At 37.4% G+C, this 14,996-nt stretch overlaps 1 protein-coding gene across 1 annotated transcript in view; it reads left to right on the forward strand.

The window, feature by feature from the left end:
- arap2 (ArfGAP with RhoGAP domain, ankyrin repeat and PH domain 2) overlaps window positions 1–13,064 on the forward strand; it is a 176,115-nt gene extending 163,051 nt beyond the window's left edge. The window contains exons 29-33 of the mRNA XM_059354942.1: window positions 49–131; window positions 3,713–3,748; window positions 4,912–4,975; window positions 8,203–8,322; window positions 9,513–13,064. Coding sequence (XP_059210925.1) covers window positions 49–131; window positions 3,713–3,748; window positions 4,912–4,975; window positions 8,203–8,322; window positions 9,513–9,869 — 660 coding nt within the window. The 3' untranslated portion in view covers window positions 9,870–13,064. The remainder of the gene's footprint in view (window positions 1–48; window positions 132–3,712; window positions 3,749–4,911; window positions 4,976–8,202; window positions 8,323–9,512) is intronic.
- The last annotated feature ends 1,932 nt before the right edge of the window (window positions 13,065–14,996 follow it).

A 14,996-nucleotide genomic window follows, 5' to 3' on the forward strand; every position in this document is an offset into this window, starting at 1 on the left:
TTCATCCAAAATATTCAGTTGTTTTTTTGGGTTTGTTTTTTTTGGCAGGCCACGAAAGCAGAGAAAGTGATCCAACTAAGTTCTGTGAAATGTTACCTGGGCCTAAAGAGAAAGCTCAAACCTCCAACCAGGTAAACTGCACTCACATGCGAAACAACATTCATTTTAGCGTATTTTCCTAAATATGTCCTAGATATGCATGTATGTGAATGACAGAGTGATTCAAATGAGAAATCTGAATGTTCTGCTGACCGTAAGAACTGCATCAGATCTAGGTGCTTTATAACTAACTGTGACAGTATGAATACACTCAATCCTTGGAGAAATGCACACAGCCTATATTCATGCCTTTTAATTGAGCCGTCAGGACATCAGTATGCTTGTGATGTCACAACAATACTCTATATAAGTAGAAAAAAGTGATGCTACAATGCTGTTACAGTCATTCCCCGGCTGCAATGATGGTGCAGAGACACTGCGGGTACGGATGCGAATGTTCCGGAAACGCTGACCAATCAGATACCCCTTTTTGACCAAGGAAGTTCCAGGGCTGATTCGGAGCCGGTGCCTAATATTGAACCAGTTGACTGGCCAAGAACCACCAGGAAAACTGGTTCCAAAGCGGCACCAACTCTTTGCTGGTCAGGAACCAAAAAAAACGCTTATTATTTAATTATTTATTTTGATACGGCCTACATTAGCGTGCTAGCGTTATCGCGTTTGTGTTAGCGTGCTAGCATTAGCGTGCTAGCGTTAGCTTACAGCAAAGTCTAACATTAAGATCTTACGTTCAGTGTTAATAACAACGTAATCGCCGTCCATCGCGATCAAGACAAGCAACACAAATGTGTTGTACGTGACGTGCTTGGATGCCAATGTAGGCTCGTAAAGCCAGGAGCAACATTTGTAGAGAGATGATGTAGTCCACGGAGACGGTTCCAGATGAATACAGTGATGTAATGCTTGGCTCTCAAGCCTGTGGAAAAGCAAACTGTTTTCTGAGAGGTTCGAGAGTTGAACCAACTGCAAACCAGCATCAGCCTAGCAAAAGAACTAGGTTTGTGTTGCTTGAAAAGGGGTAAGAGCAGACTGGGCGTTTTGATTCGGAGGGCTTAAAGAGACAGGTGCTAAAACGGAGTGTTTCAGACAGAGGGGGAATACATCAGATAGAGGGTGTCAGAAATGTAATATGTTTTTGAACATTAAATCATGCAAATGTGTTCTAGTAGAAACCCTAAATACCCCGGAAGTATCAACCTGAATATCACAAATATATGTCCACTTTTAGAACTTCCTGATGCAGTTTGTTTTTAAGAGTGCAAAATAAATAAAACAGTGCACATAATGTATTTAGAAAGTTTAATAACAGTCTCACACTTCTTACCACAAGAAGCAAGGCTATAAGCAAGAAAAAGGTGATAAATAATAGGCTGTCAGCTGAACATGAAGGTCAGCTACACAATTATAAGGTCCCCTTAAAGGTGTTGGACACGACATTCAGAGAATTTACATGACCGCGCACTTGCAGTCAGACTGGCTACCACAAAGAAAAACAGAGAAGTTCAGATGAAAATACGCACTACATTAAAAGACTATTTTCACAGAAGCAATTCTAACCCCATACACTGAAGAAGACTTTAATATGTGGCTGAAAGCTTTAGAAAAATGTTGTCTGCAATTCCAAGGTCAGTGTTGAGCTTTCATATTCAATATATTATACAAATGTATCATATTATACTCAGAATATGTGAAAAAGTTTACTGCTGTAAATAAATCAAAAAAATCTTAAATGTAAAAAATATGATTGGCTGCTTCATCGAGGACTTTACCTTTTATAATACTTGGAGAAAATATGAATTCAGCCTTGTGGCCTGAGCTCTTGTAAAATGCAATTTATGAGCATTTATTCATTTGCTGCAATATTCTTCGTTTCCATCAGTGGAATGGTTTTCATTGTCATATAGATATAACTGAAATGTGGATGATGGCAAGTTTCTCTCCCTCTGTGAGCAGCCAATAAAACAACAGTGCCACAAATTTTACACCTGGACATTAAATCACAGACACAACTGCCTCTGCTACAGCCAATCGACAATTATGAGCCACTTTTGATGGTCATTTGTATAAATTTTCATTCCCCTCCCGTGCATATCTTTTCGGTACAGAAAATAATGCATTAAACTGTTATTTTTCCGGGTGCAAAAACTTGGTGTGGCTGCATAATGAATGTGGTGAAACGTGACTCATTAGGGCCAAAACAACTGCTGCATTCTTAGCGAACCCACCCCGCTGTGTTATTAAGATGAACTAGTGATTATTTAGCACCGCTACTGTCTTTGTTTATGTGTAAACCATTTGTCCCTGAAGATATATTGCCCTTTCTCTTCCCCTCAAAGTTCAGCGTCACCGGGAGATACCCAAGCCACCGCTGACCCCCATCTTATTTTTCACTGTAATGAAATTGATTAAATGTAATTGCATTTTAACAAATACAAATTATTCTGCACATAGAAAAACATAGCTGCCACTGTTTTATTTTAATGATCTTCTATTATTATAATTTATGACACATGCCAAACCCTCAGCAGTTCTTGTTGGTCAAACAAAAAGGTTTTTTTTTTTTCTTCTTTTTTGCAGAAGCCAAACCCTATATTTCACATTACCCATTTCTAATTCCTCATAATTTTCCCCCCATGTCGGAATTTGGAGTGTGGGGAAGCGTGAAAAATGAGTCCAGCAAACGATTGTCTGCGTTACGCCGTCCTTCAGGGGAGAGAAAGTGGATAAGAGAGCAGAAGTGGGAGATGAAGAGAGAGAGAGGGGGAAAGAGGGACAGAAGGAGAGGATGATACAGCGTGGTATCATAGATATAGTGTTGAGTGGGCTGTGGGAGAAGTGATACGGTGAATAAAGAAATAAAGACAGAGTGCTGAGGAGAATGGAGAGAGTCATAGTGAGAGGGTTAGGAGAGGCAGCGCTCCACTACCTCATTAGGCAGAGGTCTATCTGTGAGCGGCCTACTGCGGGGTAGGATCGGCTGCCTTAACTCACAGGAGTGGTGCTCCAGGCTGCCGGCTCTCTATCTCTGCCCCCTCTTTCGCTTCTTTCGCTTTGTTCTTCCCCCACTTCTCTGCTCCGGCTCAGACACAGCTGTGAAGGGTTTCAGGGAAGGTGTATTCTCCAGGAAGGTGGTCTTTTCACCTGATAGTGCCTTTGTGCAGGTTAATTCTCACTGAAACACACATGTACGCATGCATGTTTGCATGTATGTTTGCCTTCAAGCATACAAAAACCACAGTGTGGGAAGATTGTTTCTCTATTTAGTCTGCAGCATCATAATCACCTGTATTTATATACAATCATTTAATGCACATATAGGAGCAATTGTGAGCTCTGTGTATTATACACTTTGGCCGGGAGCATATTGAGGTCTGACCTTGTGTAAACATGTGGGCTGGACGCCACTGATTCATTTAATTACCTCCACTGTTTAGCACCTTGCATTCGTAGTGAAATCTTTGCATTTTGATAATGTATTTAACCTGCTGTTATCTTTAACTATACCGCTTAACTTGTTTTTCCTACTCTCCTTTCATAGCAATCTTGTTTATAACCTTCCGCCTTCAAATGGAGTTGGTGCACACAAAGTTGCAAGTTTCAGTTTGCAGAAGCAAAATCTCACAATCTGACCCTTGTCCTTCTCGTTTAACAGCTGGGGCTTCACAGTCTGCACTGATAAACAACAATGGTGAGTGTTGCAGAAGTTGTCTTATTCAATCATTAATGAGTGTGACTTTTACCCTTTGTACTTGTCTTAAACAGAAAGAATCAAGTGGCAGGGTTTAAAAGTTGAATTTAAAGCACGTTGTTGTGAGATATAGCTCCCTTGTAAACTAGTATTTGCTGCTAGCTGCATTTCTGTATGAATATGAATGTAATTTTTAACTATAACTTTTAAAATACGAGTGTATTCTGTGCTTTATTTATTCGCCATTCTAGCCGCAAGGCTTTGGGGAAGGCTATGCTAGTTGGTCAGTCCATTATTTGGTTGATGTCATGTGTGTTTACTGGTAATTATCAGTACCACACTGTGAAATTACTCCACTACAAGTAAAAGTCCTGCATTCAAAACTGACCTGAGTAAAAGTACAAAAGTATCAGCATCAAATGTATTTAGAGTATCAAAAGTTAAAGTACAGAATGGACCCACTCAGATTTTTTATATTCCAAATATATCATTGGATTATTATTGTTGATGCATTTATATAAGCAGTGTTTTAATTTCCTCAAGGTAGGGCTCATTTTAACGACTTAATACACTGTTATCAGGTTTAATTTGGAAAAAGAAAGTCTAATCACTTTAAATTGATCATGTTTTTTTGTTAAACTTGACCTGAAAAGTAACTAAAGCTGTCAGATAAATGTAGTGGAGTAAAAAGTACAATATATGCCTCAAAATGTAGTGGAGTAGAAGTATAAAGTTACATAAAATGGAAATACTCAAGTACAATTTTGAGGTCCTTGTACTTTACTAAAGTACAGTACTTGAGTAAATGTACTTAGTTACATTCCACCACTGGTAATTAGCAATGTATGCGATACGGTCTAATTCCATATCACATTTGAAAATATATCGATATATTCTTTATATCAATATACATCACCCAGCCCTAACCACGAATCACCTGATCTCTGCACAGGGACACTTTACCCATGCAGATTCCTGTAGTCACCGAGCTAGCAGCTAGCAAGCCGATCGTCAAGTCTATTTCCAGCGATCACTGAACTGTCCACTCAGACCAAACCGTGTCCAGTGCTGTGACTCACCAAGTCAAGTCACCTGGCTCAAATTAGTGTGAAAATAACGAGTTTGACACAAGTGACTCATGCCACTGAGTTTTCCCTCCTCAGGCATTTCTGCTGCGAGACGAGGGAGGCTCAGGTCAGCTGGGTGACAGACATCGTCAGGATGAAGGTAAGATGACGTGCGACGGAGATGTTAGAATTAGACTGAGGGATGCACTCATGCAAGCACTTGATGAAGCAATTTAATGAGCAGAGCATGCAGTGACTTTGGGAGTGCAGAGGAAGTTTGTCTTCTCTCTAACCCTTTTACTGTTACTGCAGAGCAAAAATATCAGTGAATGTGACGTGCACACTGCCTCCTTTTCCCTCCCTGATTCGGATGAAGAATACACTCGATTACGACCGAAATAAATCATCTTTTACAATCCATATCTCCGAACGAGGAGATATGATAAATCATATTTTTCCCAATCATCCATTTCCATTGTGCTGTTAGGCAGATGAAATACATAAACAGGGAGAGAACTGTAAAGTTTTCGAGGTCACTCAGCAATAACATAAATCATTTTATGTGGAAAAGCTGTGAGAATAAGGTCAAGGCGACTGTAACAATCACATTGTGGTACTTAGCCCCCAGATACAGCTAAGTGTTGTCGCTGTCAGTCGCTGACACAGCACATATGACATAAATAATGCAAGGCAAAGCAAACACAGTGGGAGCAGCTACGGATGTGTCATATTTTTGTATTATTATTTCACTCTCATATCCATCCCTAACTACTCAGTGAAATCTTGGCTTCTTATTAGACTTAATCTGTGTCTATTCTGCTCATTTCCCAACTAAATGACTATAACTTGAACATCACACTCATCCTAAACTGCAAAAATCTAACTGTATCTTTAGCTTTCACCGCTCTGTATTGTACGCTCAGCACATTTAATCGGTATTAGCCCTCTGCTCTGCTTCCTTTATGGGAACCCGTCTGCAGCACGGCGTTGTTTATCACAGGTGCTTACTGTAAAAGCCTTTTAGTGCCTTAGTTTGGGTTTAGCAAGTAAAAAGGGCAACACTGTCAGGGAGAGATTGATCTAAAGGGGAAGCCAATTTTTGTCTGTTGTTTCTAAGTGTTTCAAGGTGTTTATTTCAGTGGGCTCAGTGACTTTTCTCTGCTCTTTGCAGAAGCTCTCAGCTCTGCAACAACTAAATCTATAGCAGACTGGAGCCGGCTAAAAATATTAGGATTCTCCTCCCAAATCCGCTAAATATCAGGATTGTCAGCTTCCAACACGGGGGCTTGTGGGAAGGACACAGGACTTGTGGGAAGGGCAGAGAGAAAGTGTAGATGAGAAAGTAGACAGAGAGCACTTCAGTGTTCTTGATTTCCTTTCTCTTACCTGTTAGCGAGCATTGTGCTCAGACAGTTTCCATAGCAACTGCCGGCAGAGGACCTCGTTTCGAAGCAAGGTGGAATGGCTGGTGGTGGTGGTGAGTGTCAGAGGGTTGGAGGGGGGGAGGTGTTAAGGTCCAAGGACAGGTCCTAGCAGTGATGAAATACAGATTTGTTAAAGAGAGACAGTTCTATAGGTCTGGGGGTCACAGTGATATAAAAGGAGAAGTTGTTAGAGAGAAAGTTTAGCAAGAGATCAGAGCACCGTTGGACTTGCTGTGATGACACAGAGGCTCGTCGCCCTCTGACTTTCCCTCATTTTTATAGATGCTTGTGTTAGTCGGGCCAAAAACAGCAATTTATACCTATACATCATGTACACTGACACCGACTACCATTTCCTCTTTCTTTATAGGAGGTTTTTTTTCTGTCATAATGAAGGAAATGTCTGTATAGGTGTAGAGATGTGTGCGTATGTATATTAAAAGCTGTTCACACCAAGAACATTGACTTTAATGAGAACAGATGAACAATCGCGTTCTGTAACAAGCCCACGCTGAACTCCAGGAGTCCTCCATGGTTTGAATGACACACTGTTTATATTGTTATTAACAAGAATAAGTAAAAAAAAAGATGCTAAATCAAGTTTCTGACCAACAAACTATTTCTGTTTTTCTTATCTTTTCACATTGACGCCTACAGAGTGAGGGAAATAAGTATTTGATCCCCTGCAGATTTTGTGATTTTTGCTAATTTTTCCCCATTGACAAATAAATGACAGGTCTATAATTTTAATGGTAGGTTTATTTAAACAATGAGAGACAGAATATAAAAAAATCCAGACAATCACATTATATAAAGTTATGCATTTATTTGCATTTGACTGAGGGAAAAAGTTATTGTACCCCCTGCAGATTTTGTGATTTTTGCTAATTTTTCCCATTGACAAATAAATGACAGGTCTATAATTTTAATGGTTGGTTTATTTATACAGTGAAAGACAGAATATAAAAAAAACAGAAAATCACATTATATAAAGTTATACATTTATTTGTGTTTGACTGAGGGAAATAGGTATTTGATCCCCTAACAACACAAGACTTAGTTCAGACATTAAGTCAGACATTTCTTGTAGTTGTTTACCAGGTTTGCGCACATCTCAGGAGGGATTTGGGTCCACTCCTCTTTGCTGTCTTAAACTACCATTAAAATTATAGACTGGTCATTTATTTGTCAATTTAGCAAAAATCACAAAATCTCCAGGGGATCAAATACTTATTTCCCTCACTGTAAGTATTTATTAGTATATTTGACTATTGCACGTATTGCAAGTATGGTATTTACATTGATTTACAAATATTTTCCCTTAATTTCCTGAATCAACTTAGGTAAATCATATTAACTCCCAGCAAGTCAACATTTAATTCCCCATATCCACTTTGTTTGAGCCAATCAGTCAAGCATCCAATCAAGTTGCAGGAGAAAACCATAAAGAACTAATAGATTTAAAAAAAATGTTTATCTATTATCTGGAGGTAAAATGGCATTACATCTGTCGAAGAGCACATTATGACTTGTTTAGGACCCTTTATTACTCTTTACCTCTGCAGAAGTTATGTCAAACACTATCATTCCAAAACATACAGTCATGACAAAAATGATTAGACCACCCTTGTTTTCTCCAATTTCTTGTTCATTTTAATGCCTGGTCATTTCCCATGGTTTTCTTGATGATGATTTTGGTTATTATCAAGAAAACCATGAAAAATGTCTAGATATCAGCTCTTAAATTAAACTCTTATGTGCTATTTTTGTTGTTATCATTATATTTGTCCAAACAAATGTACCTTTAGTTGTACCAGGCACTCAAATGAACAAGAAATTGAAGAAAACTATACATTTTTCCATGACTGTACATAGAGAAAATAAAGGTAATGAATCAACATAAACCATCTCTGTTGACCACATTGAATTACGTTTCCTTTTTCTTTCTTTCTGGTGTTCCCAGTACGGTTCTGACCCCTGTTCAAAGAACTCAAAAGAAGCTGCAGATCACAAATCCTCCAGAGGGGGCGCTGTGACTGAAGGCCGGAAGTTTCTAACACCCAACCACAACGTCGGCAAACAGGTGAGAAACCAGTGGCACCACATGCAGATTGGAAACGACAGTTAATTTAATTGAAAGCAAATTCTCTGTACACTTTTTCACAGTGCTCAAACTCTTTCCTTTTTCTTTTATTTGCTGACAGTTTTTCTGCACAATTAAAGTTACATTGGCAGAAGCAGAGAAATGGGTTTTCAACGCCTCAGCTCTAAGATTTTTGTTAAAATGTTTCACACATTCAAAACAATTTTGATGACTTGTCGCAACCAGTGTGATAATGATGTGAATATTTAATTCCCATGTAAATTTGAGTGTTATGACAAACTTGTGTTCTTTAGTCTAGTGGTTGACTTGAATTCAGTTGCAAATTCATTTCAAATTCATTTATCTGCCCAGGGATCGTACGGGTGCTTAAAATCCTTGAAAATGCTAAAATTTAAATGTTGTATTTTCAAGGTTTAAAAAGTGCTTGGATTTTGGATAAAGTGCTTGTAAATGCTTGAAATTCTTACTGTATTTCTCTTGCAATCTGACTATATCCATCTATAGACTATAGATAATCACATGTTCAATGTAAACAATAATGAGTAGCCTATCTGAAATGAAGACCGTTCCTCCTAAAAGTGTAATACCATCGCTGTTGGTATGGTTAACCCTCTGAAATCTTGGGCTATTATCTCCATTAAAAAATCGATTAAAAAAAATCTTTACCATGCCATGCTAGTATCAGTTTTCTCAGCGTAACCTCACCTATATGTCCTGATAATTAATTTTTCACTTTGACTTACTTGACCAAAATTTTGAACCCAAAAAAACAGAACAAAGGAAAACACAAAATCTGATCTTGAAAATTATGTTTCACACACAGTAATGTACAGGTTGCAAATATAACATGTAACAGGTAAAATGAGGATAATCTCTAGTTCTGTATTTTTATACTAAATATATTTGACATCTCCGGTTTTACTTGACTGAATATCATCAAAAAAAAATCTAGTATGGAGTTTCAAGCTAAGAACTTTAGAGGGAAGCTGATTAATTTAAGTAATGTGCCGGTGCTTTCATGGACTCCTTTTAGTGTGTAAGTACTCATCTAAAACATGCAATTTACAACAGGTGTAAGATACTGGAAAAGCTTAAAAAAGTCCCTGAAAAATGCTTGAATTTGACCACTGCTAAAGTGAACCAACCCTGTCTGCCATATTTGCCCACAGCTGACACAGAGGAGGATTTCTCTTGTTGATGGCAACCCGAGGCCGACCAAAGACGCCACTCCCCCCGACAAAACAAACACCGCAGCCAACTGCCCGAAGAAAAACGACACGCTCAAGGCGCCAGAAGTCCCCTACAGAAGCACTTCTGCCGATTCGGGCCAACCCCGACGCCTCGCCTCCCCGTCCCCGGCCAGACGCCCGCAGCCCGCGCCTCTGCCCGTTCCTCCTCAGAGCGGCTGCAAGACCCTCGGCAGGAAACCTGTCGTGGGCGCGTTGGGTATGATGCCGCCCAGTCTGATGAATGAACTGAACTCCGTGCTGAGCAAGACTAGTCGCAGCGCCAAGAGCAACGACTGACAGGAAGCGAGGAGAAAGAGAGGTCAGATTGAACGGCAAGACAAACATTACAGTGCTGAGTACGGGAAGAAAGACGTGGAAACTGACAGGAAAGAAACACACAATGCAGATGGGGTTGCTTTCATGAGGGGGAATAACAGCCCGAAGACTGCTTTTGAACTTGGGTGTATAAAGGGATGCCGGTGCACAAGGGGATGTGGAAAACAGGTGCAGAAGACATTGGAGGTCATGCAGACCTCAGCTGGACATGGCGCTGACCCAAGCACTACAAAGCGTGATTTATATGCCGCTCTTCTAAACCCAGAGAATGTTACAGAAATACGTTCAGCTGTCAAAGAAGTGCTTGCTTCATGCTTTTAAGTTTCCAGTTACTTTAAAGACAAAAGCTGTTTTTACTACATCTGAAAAGTATTTTGATTATTTTAATACTGAGTTTATCTTTAGGTTAACATTATTATTATTTTATTACATTTTACCAGCACTTTTGCTGCAAAAGCTATGTAATGTAGTTGCACATATTGAATAGCATTCACTATATTTTTTAATAAATAGTGGCGGAGTCCACCATCGCCACTAAAGTGGTGCATTTATATAGAATTCTCTCAGTTTGTACAGGGATGCACAGGAAATGATGCATGCATATCAAATTTACAAAATAAAAGCATGTTTAGGGCTTGTTAGCCACTAACGCTGGCTTATAGACATGAGATGCAATAATAGCTGGTAGTGGTGGGCATTCTCACAAGTAATTATTTATTTTAAAAAAAATGTTTTCATATTATTCCATGGTACACAACTTTTTTAACTTTGCACTGGCTGCCTCCAAATGTAATTTTAATGCACAGTATGCATAAAGTAATAAACATTGCTACATGTTCAAACATGCGATATTACTGAATATAAACATCCAATAATAAGATGAATTCATGCTATTGGTTGACTAAATTATGCCAACAGCATTCCGTATTTTATGAAAAAAAAAAAAAAGTAATTGCTAAAGTCTCAAAAAAATTCAGATTTCTGGATTAGTTTTGATTGAAAATTTGAAGTATAAACTATTAAAATTGCAAATTCTGTTGACAGATCCACAGAAATAGGAGATGTTGCTGAAAGAAAATATGTATTCGACTTTTTTCGCCTCTGTACCCAGTTTGTAGCTCAGTACATATTTAATTTAACTAGATATATTTTATTAAAGACTCAACTAAGAACATGAAATTTAAGAAAGTCATGCTCATTCTGAAACAGGCCTTTAGAGCAAAATGAACCTGAACAGAAACATGATTTGAGCTTTTCTGATGAAGTTCAGGTGTAAAATTAACAGTCCTAAAAAGATTACAAACTCATTTTTTTTATACATTTCCCACTTGATGTTTTTGTTAGTACTTAGTGGACACACTTGGGTTTTATATAAAGTATTTATTATTAACATTCGCTTGAAAATGTTGGTAAAAAGAGGAGAAATGCTGTGAGAAATGCAGGTCTCTCACTGGAGCAGTGCAAATAAAACATTTCTCTCTTTGCCAAAAGCTCTGTCTAAAAATTACCTTTCCTGCGTTTCCACAGACATGCAGATGGTGGGAACAATGGAGATGGTGGAGGTGTCAGTGTGTGAATGTGAAGTACACACAGGAAATTGTTTTCTAGAGAAATTGCCAGATTTACACTTTTTTTTTTTTTTACAGCAAACGAAATTACAATACACCCAGATCCATCAGATAATTACAGTTAGGTAAAAATAAAATACTGCATGAAGTAAAGCCATTAAAATAATATGAGAATGAAAGCATCAGTGTTAAATGATAATTACCGTCATTGCTTTCAGGTTTATTATGCATCATGATTGGAATTTTTTTCTGTTCAATTGCTTAGAGCTCTTTATCTGTGTTTTATTTCTATTTTAATATTGCATCTGCTGTCTGCAGGTTTAAATAAATCAGTCATTTTGGCTCCTTTTCACCAGGTAAATCTGCAGTATGTATAAGGACTTTATATTCTACTGGATAGATTTCCTTCTGTACACTCTGTTTTGTTCTATGAACATTTATCTGCAGGAATGAAGAGAGTCCAGGAAGCACGTCGGTGTGGATTTCAACACTAAAAAAGACTCCATCTTCCATCTTTGACTTATTTATATATAATTATATCGTTATTTTATTCATAGATTTCATCAAATTCTGCATTTTCTCGGGTGAAATGTAAGAATAAACTCCCTGTTTCATGTCACACTCGGTCATTGAATAATGTATAGCTGTCGGAAAATGCACACGTCTGCAATTGTCACACAGGTTCCTCCATGAAAAATTCATATTAACATTTTATTTTCATTATGCCTCATACGCCAGATGCTTGTCCTTTGTTTCATCTCCTTATATTCTAATCATAGAGCTGCCACATTTCTGCATTCGTGGTCTGGCCATTTCTTATTAGCGCTTTGTTTGCACTGTGCAAATATGTGTTTTCTTCTCTCGCCCATATTAGTTATATTACTATGTTCATTGCACTAGTGGAAATGAATAAGTTTCTACTTAATTGGCCTGTTGAGAGTCATTTTCATTCCATGCAGCGTTGCTTCTACTGGCAGCAGACACACTGTACAATATAATCTCATAGTTCTGATGTGAGATAATATACTATATGCTCCTCCGACTCAATTTATTCAGCACTAAATGCCTTTTTCCTTTCAAAATCACATTATAATTCACTTGAGAGCTGTAAAAATAATTCCTTCAAGATTCTGCATAAAACTATTATTTCATGTCTACTGTATTTACTTGCACGGACACCATACCATCTCAAGGTCCTCTGCATCTTTCCTCTGACTGTCATCTGTGTGTATATTTACCTCTGTCGTCCTCTGTGTCTGTGTAAACCAGCATTTTTGCCAGTCCTCTGAGGCCTATAGTGTACGAAGGTCACCATATGGTATAAGAGAGATCAGTGAAAATCTCTGCAAAGTCATTATATGCGACGACATTGACCATATCACTCAGTTGAGGTTACTGCTTGCGTGGCTGCAGTGCTGGGAAATACACAAGCATTGTACATAAGTACAATTTCAGGTACTTGTGCTTGAATGTTTTTTATTCTTGATACTTTTTCCTTTCAGGCTGTTATCGTTCAGTGTTCATTCTTATACCTATAAAAAGCAATTATACAACAGTTTTGCAAGCACAATGTATTGCAATTAACTAAACTGTTAAATAAACATAATAAATAAACACATAAATAAACTTTCTGCAAACTAACGGAGGCTTACTACTTTGTGCTAAGCTAAGTCTATACATTTCTACAGTTCTGCTACTTTGTATCAGTGTACATTTATCTGTTTCCATTTATTGTGCAACCAGTGAAATAAGAGTCTGTTGACAGTCGCATTGGGTTTTGTATTCCATCTTATGTAACTTATGTATTACAACAAAAGAATTCTCACCCAGACTGCTGTTTGTGTCCCATATTACATAAAAGATATTCTTAACTAACATAAGTTTCATTAAAAATCTCAAAAAAACTATCTTTTCCTCAAACTCACCAGTAGGTTTGTTGCCTAACCCTAACCAAGTATTTTAAATGTACTTAATTTGACCGAAACCACGATCCTTTCCTAAACCTAACCAGGTATTTTAAATAGTTATTTTAACCGAAACCATGATCTTTACTTAAACCTAACCAAGTATTCTAAATGTACTTATTTTAACCAAAACCACAGTCTTTCCTAAACCTAACCAAGTATTTTGAATGTACTTAATTTGACCGAAACCACGATTCTTTCCGAAACCTAACCAAACATTTCAAATGTACTTATTTAAACTGAAACCACAATATTTTCCTAAACCTAACCAAGTATTCTAAATAGTTATTTAAACCAAAACCATGATCTTTACTCAAACCTAACCAAACATTTCAAATGTACTTATTTAAACCAAAACCACAATATTTTCCTAAACCTAACCAAGTATTCTAAATGTACTTATTTTAACCAAAACCACAGTCTTTCCTAAACCTAACCAAACATTTTAAATGTAGTTATTTTAACCGATACCACAGTCTTTCCCTAAACCTAACCAAACATTTTAAATGTACTTATTTAAACTGAAACCACAGTCTTTTACTAAACCTAACCAAACATTTTAAGTGTACATTTTTTTAACCGAAGCCATAATCATTTCCTAAACCTAACCAAACATTTCAAATGTACTTATTTTAACCCAAAACCATAATCTTTTCCTAAACCTAATTAAGTATTTTAAATGTACTTATTTTAACCAAACCATTTTTACCCCTCAAACTAACCAAGTAGTTTTGCTGCCTAGACAGGTTCTGCACAGCAGGAGCTTGCACCGGTGAAGGGCTGCTGCACATTCATGGTGTTGATGTTGTTGTCTGTAGTGTTTTTTGTGTTTGTTTGCAGTGGGGTTTTTTTCAGCAAAGAATAGAGAAAAGTCAAATAAATACATAATAACAACAATAAATGCAATTACTGATACTTTTACTTGTCGGGGCTCTTCTCCATTAGATACACTTGTACAATCCAGTTTAACAGCTCTGCAATACAGTACATCTGACCTCTATGACACTGTAGGATTAATGTATCTTCTTAATGTAACCACTGAGGTTATGTTCACCATATAAAATACGATGCATGTTAAACAATCAACGAGGCAATAATACATAAAGTGGCAGCTGCAGCATTTAAACAGCATTTTATTGCATCCATATTATAAATAATCAAATGATCTAATATTTATAATAATATACATTTCCATTTTGCATAATAAGCAGTTATACTTTTCACACCATACCAGTGGTTTTGGATGTTTTCATCCATTTACTACAAATCACATAAACTTTATATCAAAATTGGCAGATTTTGCAAACCATGGTAATGTGTTTTAGACATTTCACTGTATTTTTATACAATCCAGCTTTCGGCTTCCATTCATCTCTGTACAATATGGAAATGAAGTAGCACACTCTGAAAACTTGCTTGAGTTGTGGAATCCACTGCAATAAACGTCAAGTCTGCATTCATTTTTGTCAAAAGTTACATTATAATTATGAGGTAATTCCCTGCAGAGTTTTCAAATCAATCTGAATTTGAACTGCAGTGCCAATTTATAAGGCAGC

Source organism: Centropristis striata, chromosome 17 (genome assembly GCF_030273125.1).
Source record: "Centropristis striata isolate RG_2023a ecotype Rhode Island chromosome 17, C.striata_1.0, whole genome shotgun sequence".
NCBI lineage: Eukaryota > Metazoa > Chordata > Actinopteri > Perciformes > Serranidae > Centropristis > Centropristis striata.